The 9,685-nt window shown below is 45.2% G+C and overlaps 1 protein-coding gene across 1 annotated transcript in view; it reads right to left on the reverse strand.

Annotated features, from left to right (window-relative positions):
• Nucleotides 1-740: 740 nt before the first annotated feature.
• The window catches only part of lipib (lipase, member Ib), a gene marked incomplete at its 3' end in the record, with an annotated part of 11,290 nt that continues 2,345 nt past the window's right edge, over nt 741-9,685 (reverse strand). Inside the window, exons 2-10 of the mRNA XM_080049874.1 lie at nt 8,842-9,236; nt 8,043-8,151; nt 6,708-6,809; nt 5,861-5,950; nt 5,541-5,708; nt 4,214-4,303; nt 3,113-3,221; nt 1,986-2,159; nt 741-825 (exon numbers count right to left, since the gene is read on the reverse strand). Coding sequence (XP_079906000.1) covers nt 741-825; nt 1,986-2,159; nt 3,113-3,221; nt 4,214-4,303; nt 5,541-5,708; nt 5,861-5,950; nt 6,708-6,809; nt 8,043-8,151; nt 8,842-9,236 — 1,322 coding nt within the window. The remainder of the gene's footprint in view (nt 826-1,985; nt 2,160-3,112; nt 3,222-4,213; nt 4,304-5,540; nt 5,709-5,860; nt 5,951-6,707; nt 6,810-8,042; nt 8,152-8,841; nt 9,237-9,685) is intronic.

Consider the following 9,685-nt stretch of genomic DNA (forward strand, 5'->3'; position numbering starts at 1 on the left):
TGTAGGGGGAGATTCTCAATGTTATAAGGCGAGACACTGCTGGAAGAAACATTGTGGGCTGCAGTGTGGAGCCCCTGGAGAGTCCTGGGAAACCCTGTAGCACCCAAATGTCTGTCTGAGTGTACCTTTAAAGTGTGTGTGTGTGAGAGAGAGAGTGAGTGAGTTGCTGTGTGTGTTGGAGAGAGAGAGTCAGTTACTGTCTGTGTGTGTGTGTGGGAGAGTCAGTTACTGTCTGTGTGTGTGTGTGGGAGAGTCAGTTATTGTGTGTGTGTGTGTGTGTGTGTGAGAGAGAGTGAGTCAGTTACTGTCTGTGTGTGTGTGTGTGTGGGTGAGAGTCAGTTACTGTCTGTGTGTGTGTGGGAGAGTCAGTTACTGTCTGTGTGTGTGTGTGTGTGTGTGTGTGTGTGTGTGTGTGTGTGTGGGAGAGTCAGTTACTGTCTGTGTGTGTGTGTGTGTGTGGGAGAGTCAGTTACTGTCTGTGTGTGTGTGGGAGAGTCAGTTACTGTCTGTGTGTGTGAGTGGGAGAGAGTGAGTGAGTGAGTGAGTTGCTGTGTGTGTTTGTGTGTGTGTGTGGGAGAGTCAGTTACTGTGTGTGTGTGTGTGTGTGTGTGTGTGTGTGTGTGTGTGGGAGAGTCAGTTACTGTCTGTGTGTGTGTGTGTGTGTGTGTGTGTGTGTGTGAGAGAGTCAGTTACTGTCTGTGTGTGTGTGTGTGTGGGAGAGTCAGTTATTGTGTGTGTGTTCAGAGGCGAGAGTCGCAGGGTAAAGGTCTAAACGCCACCTCTATGTTCTCTTCCATGATGATGTCAAATCGGCACATTAACGGCCTGAAGGAGAGAAACAGAACACAATCAATCAACTGTTCAATCAGTTGACTATTGAATAGAATTTTATTAAAGGCCTACTTCACCGGTTTGAATATGAAGGTGTATTGAACTCTGAGATCCTATGTAGTATAAATGTGCGAACATTTTTTAAATCGGTTCATCCTAGCCTGAGAAAAGGCAGAAAGAGTGTTTTTTTTAACCCTATATTTCTCTTTCTTGTGACATCACAGAAAGAGAAATATAGGGTTAAAAAAAACTTACTTTGTAAATATTCAGGCTAGGATGAACCAATTTCAATTTTTTTCGCACATTTATACTACATAGGATCTCAGAATTCAATACACCTTCATATTCAAACCGGTGAAGTAGGCCTTTAATGACCGCCATTAGTTTTTACGATAGTAGGCCTAACACATATTTTTCCTCCACAATCATATACTGTACAGTTTAAGATGATTTAATTTGAATTAAAACTGATCTACCCTGCTGCGTTCCAAATCACATACTTCTTCTTTTTCCTACACTAGCCTACATACTAAAGTACAGAAGAGTTTTAGTCTTTTTCCTACACTACATACTAAAGTACAGAAGAGTTTTAGTCTTTTTCCTACGCTACATACTAAAGTACAGAAGAGTTTTAGTCTTTTTCCTACGCTACATACTAAAGTACAGAAGAGTTTTAGTCTTTTTACTACACTACATACTAAAGTACAGAAGAGTTTTAGTCTTTTTCCTACACTACATACTAAAGTACAGAAGAGTTTTAGTCTTTTTACTACACTACATACTAAAGTACAGAAGAGTTTTAGTCTTTTTACTACACTACATACTAAAGTACAGAAGAGTTTTAGTCTTTTTACTACACTACATACTAAAGTACAGAAGAGTTTTAGGGCCACAGACAGGAGAGAAAAAATAAATCATATAAGGAAGATCTTTTTTTTCCATTATGTCGAGAAATGTCAAGGATAAAGACGAATACTCCAAAATGTTATTGGAGTTAGTGGGGGCATTTATGTACTTTCAGCATACTATGTATTTGGGACGTCCTAAATCTTTTTCTGGCATACTAAATAGTAGGAGAAGTATGGGTATTGGAACGCAGGGGCTAGAGTTTAGGAGATAGAAGAACATTATTATCAGTCCCATCCCATACTGACCTCTCGGGGTGCTCCAGGGGCGTAAAGCGTATCCTCAGCAGTCTGATTTTGTAGCGCGGTCCGATCACGTTCCCCGTGTTGATGCGAAGAGAGATTTTATGAACCTGAGAAATGTCTTCGTCAAACTGAGCCAGGAGCCGAGTGGACGTGTACTGCTCGAAACGCAGCAGCTTACTGACGAGACAAAGAGGGAAAGGGGACAAGGTTAAGGCTGAAAACTGTGTGTGTGTGTGTGTGTGTGTGTGTGTGTGTGTGTGTGTGTGTGTGTGTATGTTAGTGTGTGTGTGTGTGTGTGTGTATGTTAGTGTGTGTGTTAGTGTGAGTGAGTATGTGTGTTAGTGTGTGTGTGTGCGTGTTAGTGTGTGTGTGTGTGTACTGCTCGAACTGCAGCAGCTCACTGACAAGACAGGAATACAAGAGTTGAAGTGAGAGAGAGAGATAAAGAGAGAGTGAGTGAGCGACTGTGTGTGTGTGTGTGTGTGTGTGTGAGTGAGTGAGTGAGTGAGTGAGTGAGTGAGTGAGTGAGTGAGCGACTGTGTGTGTGTGTGTGTGTGTGTGAGTGAGTGAGTGAGTGAGTGAGTGAGTGAGTGAGTGAGTGAGTGAGTGAGTGAGTGAGTGAGTGAGTGAGTGAGTGAGTGAGTGAGTGAGTGAGCGACTGTGTGTGTGTGTGTGTGTGTGTGTGTGTGTGAGTGAGTGAGAGAGTGAGTGAGCGACTGTGTGTGTGCGTGTGTGAGTGAGTGAGTGAGTGAGTGAGCGAGCGACTGTGTGTGTGTGTGTGTGTGTGTGTGTGTGTGTGTGAGTGAGAGAGTGAGTGAGCGACTGTGTGTGTGTGTGTGAGAGTGAGTGAGAGAGTGAGTGAGCGACTGTGTGTGTGCGTGTGTGAGTGAGTGAGTGAGCGAGCGACTGTGTGTGTGTGTGTGTGTGTGTGTGTGAGTGAGAGAGTGAGTGAGCGACTGTGTGTGTGTGTGTGTGAGTGAGTGAGCGACTGTGTGTGTGTGTGTGTGTGTTAGTGTGAGTGAGTATGTGTGTTAGTGTGTGTGTGTGTGTGTGTGTGTGTGTGTGTGTGCGCGTGTGTGTGTGTGTGTGAGTGAGTGAGTGAGCGACTGTGTGTGTGTGTTTAGACTCACTGGTCTATTCTCGCCTCTGTGTAGTTTCTGCCGCTGTGCAGGCGGATGTAGACGGCGCCCCAGCGCAGGTACTGGTTCCAGGTCACCATCTCCACTCTGTAGCTCAGCTCTGCAGCATAGCAATAACATGGCAATTTGATTTATGTGTGTGTGTGTGTGTGTGTGTGTGTGTGTGTGTGTGGGAGAGTCAGTTATTGTGTGTGTGTGTGTGTGTGTGAGAGAGAGTGAGTCAGTTACTGTCTGTGTGTGTGTGTGGGAGAGTCAGTTACTGTCTGTCTGTCTGTGTGTGTGTGGGAGAGTCAGTTACTGTCTGTGTGTGTGTGTGTCTGTGTGTGTGTGTGTGTGTGGGAGAGTCAGTTATTGTCTGTGTGTGTGTGTGTGTGTGTGTGTGTGGGAGAGTCAGTTATTGTGTGTGAGTGTGTGTGTGTGTGTGGGAGAGTCAGTTATTGTGTATGTGTTTGTGTGTGTGTTCAGAGGCGAGAGGTCTGTGTGTGTGTGTGTGTGTGTGTGTGTGTGTGTGTGTGGGAGAGTCAGGTACTGTCTGTGTGTGTGTGTGGGAGAGTCAGTTACTGTCTGTGTGTGTGTGTGTGTGTGAGTGGGAGAGTCAGTTACTGTCTGTGTGTGTGTGTGTCTGTGTGTGTGTGTGTGTGTGGGAGAGTCAGTTATTGTGTGTGTGTGTGTGTGTGGGAGAGTCAGTTATTGTGTGTGTGTTTGTGTGTGTGTTCAGAGGCGAGAGGTCTGTGTGTGTGTGTGTGTGTGTGTGTGTGTGTGTGTGTGTGTGTGTGTGTGTGTGGGAGAGTCAGTTACTGTCTGTGTGTGTGTGTGTGTGTGTGTGTGGGAGAGTCAGTTAGTCTGTGTGTGTGTGTGTTAAAATCTCTTTCTTTGTGTGAAAGAAATATTATAACATTAAAAGTGCAATATTCCCTTTGAGTAGGAAGTTGCATGAAAATAAAATAGTCCAGTAAAGTACAAGTACACAGTAGATTTCTACTGCTTTTCACCTTCTACAGTTGCGTGTGTTAGTGTGTGTGTGTGTATGTGTGTGTTAGTGTGTGTGTGTTAGTGCGTGTGTGTGTGTGTGTGTGTCTGTGTGAGACTCACTCCTGTAAGGCAGCGTTGCCGTTGTGCTGAAGAAAACTTTAGTTTGTCCGCGTTTCAGCAGAGTTTCTCTCCACTGGCTCATGTCATAACCTGGTGAGACACACAGCGCATTATCAGACACAAGCCTTTTGTGTTTTAAACCTGCTGTGTGTAGAATTTTGGGTTTTATTTCCTAGCAGATTTTGTAGAAAGTAATTATAATATCCATAAGTACATTTAATTTAGTGCATAATTTTTTTTTTTAATTATTATTTTTTCCCTTAGAAAGGGTCTCATATATGTCCATATTTCTGCATATTTTGGACCAAGGCCTAGTGCCGCCATCTTGAAAGTGTCATAGTTGGAATGTCATCAGGTGCATTGTTTAAAATTTAGAATTGTTCTTGTCCTTGAAGGCCACTGTAGCTTCTGTTATTATTCTAAAGGGTTGGGGTTACCCAGGGAGCGTTGCATTCTAGAACTTTGTAGAACTTCCTTGATGATGTCATATTACACAGTGCACCTTTAAAGATACTTTATTTTTGAATTTTTCTTTTTAAAATGAAAAATTCAAAAACACATAACTGTAAAAGTGAATCAAGTCCTGTATTTAACACCACATACTTTTTTAAGGTTTAGTATGTGAGGAAAAGATTTAGGATGTCCCAATACATTCCAATAACCATACTGCCATACTACACTGAACAAAAATATTAACACTTTAGTTTTTTCTCCAATTTTTCCGTGAGCTGAAATCAAAGATCGGCTACGGTGGCCTTCAACGACAAGAAGCTATAGTTACTAAAGATGACATCATCCACCACTGCCTCAAGTCTTTCCACAATATCAAGTGATGAGGTGAAGATGTATTTAGTTATTTATTCTATAGTACTTCTTCTTCTTCTTGGTCTTCCAACAGGTGCATTTCCCCAGGACGCCCATTATATATAAAAATTCAACCCCCCACCCCCCCCCCCCCCCCCCCCCCCCCCCCCACCCACACACACACACACACACTCTCCCTCCCAGACACACACACACACACACACTCACTGACCCAGCACGGGGCAGGGGGCAGGCCTAAAGCCCTCACACTGCAGACAGCGGCCCTCCAGGTAGTGTCACACACACACACACACACACTAACCTTACTCCCACACACACACACACACACACACACACACACTCTCCCTCCCAGACACACACACACACACACACACACACACACACACACACACACACACACACACACACACACACACACACACACACACACACACACTCTCCCTCCCAGACACACACACACACACATACACACACACTCCCACGCACACACACACTCACTGACCCAGCACGGGGCAGGGGGCAGGCCTAAAGCCCTCACACTGCAGACAGCGGCCCTCCAGGTAGTCGCTGTAGGAGGAGCAGGGGTAACCGGTCAGAGAGCACGTCTGGTTCAGAGAACACAGGAAGAGAAACACGGAGCGCTGGTGGTCACACACGAAGTAAGATTTACCTGAAGGGACGAGAAGATAGAAGGCTGTCAGTGTGTGTGTGTGTGTGTGTGTGTGCGTGTGCTGTGCGTGTAGTGTGTGTGTGTGTGTGTGTGTGCGTGCGCTGTGTGTGTGTGTGTGTGCGTGCGTGCGCTGTGTGTGTGTGTGTGTTCACCAGAGAAGATGGTTTTGGGACAGCCTGGTTGGTCTGCTCCTCCGTTTGCATAGAAGTCAATGTGACCGTGAGCTCCACTCAGTCCAAAGGCTGCAAAGGAAAACACAGATTCATACAGTTTTAACATTGTTTAATGTGGGGGGCGCCCTTAGCTCAGTTGGTAGGGCGTCCCCCCCCATGGGCCTCGGCCAGCAGCAGACCCGGGTTCGATTCCAGCCCGCGGTCGTTCTCTGCATGTCACTCCCCTCTCTGCCCCATTTCAACTCTGTCTCTACACTATCTATAAAGCATAAAAAAATGCCCAAAAAATATCTTAAAAAAAAACATTGTTTAATGTTTGAATGAACATTTTGACCGACTTGGTTTTCTTTGTTTTCTGTATGACAGAGGATTATTTGGTTCAACTGTTACTGTTTGAAAATCTTAGTTTGCAGAACAACCAGATCCAAATATTTGTTGTTTTGTTAAAAAGTTTTTTTTCTGGAAACGTAAATGTGATCAAAAATGTCACACACACACGCGCACACACACACACACACACACGCGCACACACACACACGCGCACGTAGTATAAATGTGCAACAAAAAAAAAAAATTGGAAAATCTTAGCCTGAGAAAAGGCAGAAAGAGTGTTTTATGGTCTCACTGTCTAACCCTACAGTTTCCTTCTTGTGACATCACAGTAAGGGTTAGGATTAACAGGACAGCTGGGCCAAGGGAAGACTGAGGGAAGAAAAACCTCATTCATCATATTATAATAGTGATTTTATAATGATAGAACGCCGGTTTCGTATGGGTGAAGTATTCCTTTAAGTTCTGATGTGTGAAATGTGTCTGAGATTCTCACAGTTCATGTCCGTGTGAAGAACGTCCACAAACATGGCGTCAGTGGGGTCCAGTCTGTCTGCTGGTCCCGCGCTGGTGAACATCGGGCCGGCCGGGTCCAAGCCTGAAGACAAAGGGGACAAGGACAAAGTTATTTACATTTTAATTAATTTTTTTTTAATATTTTTTTTTTCATACATCAGAGTGACATGCAGAGAAGGACCCAGACTGGATTCTAACCCGGGTCTGCTGTGAAGAGGACTGAGACTCCATGGAGGGGGGGGGGGGGGAGGGGTCTAACCACTACACCACAAGCGACTTATTTTGGTGCAATTCTTTAAAAGAAAAATCAAATTTGTCGACCAAGTAAAGCATGATAAATATAGGTCAAATTTTTCTAAACATAGTGAAGTTTCAAACTGCTCAGGTAATGTACAAAGCAAAAAACAACAAACTCCCAAATAATATTCAAAAATGATTTAATGAAAGACAGCTTAGTTATGATTTGAGGGGGAAACTACATTTTGACAGGTTCAGCATTCGAACAACCAGGAAAGGCTTTAGCATTTCAATTTGTGGGGTGAAGCTGTGGAACAGTTTGAATATGGAGATCAAGCAATGTCCAAGCATGAAACAGTTTAAAAGAAGATACAAACAGATGGTTTTCCTGAGTTACAGTAATGAAGGAGGGCTTTGACGTCTCATTGCTTGTTAACATGACTAGTTAACTGTGTGATCAGCAGTAAGCTATTGGTCTTAAGGGTGGTGTCGCGTGCTGTGGGGGCTCGGCCTTCTGCGATGGCTGACTTCACAGTTGCTGTGGTGCTGGCAGTCGGAGTGGCTGACATTTTCAGTGTGTCAGTGAGTAGGAAACATGGGTATGTGTAGGATTATGTATTGGTACGTTTGTGTGCATCTATGTGTACTGTTATGCTGTACAGTTATGCAAGTGTTTGTTTGTACGCTTGTGTGTATCTATGTGTACTGGTATGGAGTACAGATATGCAAGTGTTGATACATGGAATTGATATCATGAAAATGAGAAATTAGTCTGAAGGAAACATGTAGTTTTGATTTTGATTTCTGACCTGTTAATATTGTTTAAAGAAGTGGGGTGGGATTGAACAAGTTTTTACTTCTTCCCTTTTCAAATATGTTGTGGCATTTTAGAGTGCTTGGCAGTGCAGGAGTCACTAGTGCTGACTCCTGTTGATGCATTATTAATATTAATGTATTGTTGTTGCATATTTGAAATAAATCATTCATTCATTCATTCATTCATTCATTCATACTAAATGTCCTCATTAGTCATAAATAGGTTAATGATAAACACTATTGTATATTCTCTGTCCTGTACCGGTAATGCGTCCTATCTGTCCCTTGAGGTTGGCTCCCACGTATCCGGCCAGGTGAGCCCCCAGACTCACTCCGATCAGGTGAACCGAGCTCAGAGCAGCCCCCTCCTCCTGGAAAAAACACAATGTTACACTCACAGGTACACAGTTTGTTCCCTCTCTCTGTTATTCTCATCGTGTCTGGCAGCCCCCTGTGTTATTGTAATGCACATAAACACAGTTACAAACACAATTTAAACACAATTACAATAACACAGGGGCTGCCAAGAGTGACCAGAGCTTTGCTACTACACCCTAACCCTGGCACCGCCCGCCTACATACTTCTGCTCAATTTTAATCTCCCTTCAGTAGTCAGTCTGGGTCTGCGGTATATTCGCAGGTTTTCTCTGCCAAATTTCTGTCGGTCCAATCAGCGAACAGAGGGAGTGGCTGAGAATAATGACGTTGAAGTCGTCCGCCAGTCAGAAGCCGGCGCATGACATACTGTACGTCACAACCAAACGTTACGCGATTGGTTGGCAGATCCAGAGTGGCACTGGGCAGATCCAATAGTTTTAAACTTCAGACACCCCCCTCCAAGTGAGTTTACGTTTGCGATTCCAGACCTTCTGTACAAATGAAATGAAGTACGATGGTCTGGTAGGACCAGGCTAAATGAAGTACGATGGTCTGGTGGGACCAGGCTAAATGAAGTACGATGGTCTGGTAGGACCAGGCTAAATGAAGTACGATGGTCTGGTGGGACCAGGCTAACTACTACACCCCTGTATTTTGAAGTGAGATATTAACCCTCCTCCTACCTGCATATTGATGATGAATCCCGTCAGGTTTCGCGCGGCCTCTCTGGTGTACGTCACGGCGGTAAAGTAGTTTAAGTTGGCGGCTCCTTTGTTCCAATCCACCACGATCACGTTGAGATCCTCCTGCTCCATCAACAGGTGCACTATGTGGTCTATCCAGATGGGGGGCGCGCCCGTGGGCCGGTACCCGTGGACAACGAAGGCCGTGGCTCGCGACAGGTCGAAGAGCGGCTGCGATGACGGGCGGTGGTGGTCGAGCTCGCGGCCGCAGTCCGTGTTGGAGCGCGTGTACAGCAGCAGCCGCACGTACAGACTCGTGCCCATGAAGCAGTGAGACAGATTCAGGTCTGTGAAGTTATCGCAGGACTCACCGGCCCCACTCTCCTCCTCCTGGCCTGGGACAAGGGAACAGATGTAGGCTGATGTTATGATTATTTCTTTCGGGCATTTTTGCTTTATTTAGAGAGTTTTGGAGAGACAGATGAAATGTGTCAGAGAGGGGGAATGACATGGAGAGAACGACCCGGGCTGGATTCTAACCCGGGTCTGCTGTGAAGAGGACAGACAGACAGACAGACAGAGAGGGGAATGACATGCAGAGAACGACCCGGGCTGGATTCTAACCCGGGTCTGCTGTGAAGAGGACAGACAGACAGACAGACAGACAGAGAGGGGAATGACATGCAGAGAACGACCCGGGCTGGATTCTAACCCGGGTCTGCTGTGAAGAGGACTGAGACTCTAAAAGTGTATAAGAAGCATCTTCAAGCAACAGTATGTAACTTAAAGGTGGAGTCGGGGGGGGGTACCCGTGGCGCAGTGGGTAAATATTCACTTTGGAACA

The sequence above is a fragment of the Ammodytes marinus genome, assembly GCF_949987685.1.
Source record: "Ammodytes marinus genome assembly, chromosome: 21".
NCBI classification, from domain to species: Eukaryota; Metazoa; Chordata; class Actinopteri; order Uranoscopiformes; family Ammodytidae; genus Ammodytes; species Ammodytes marinus.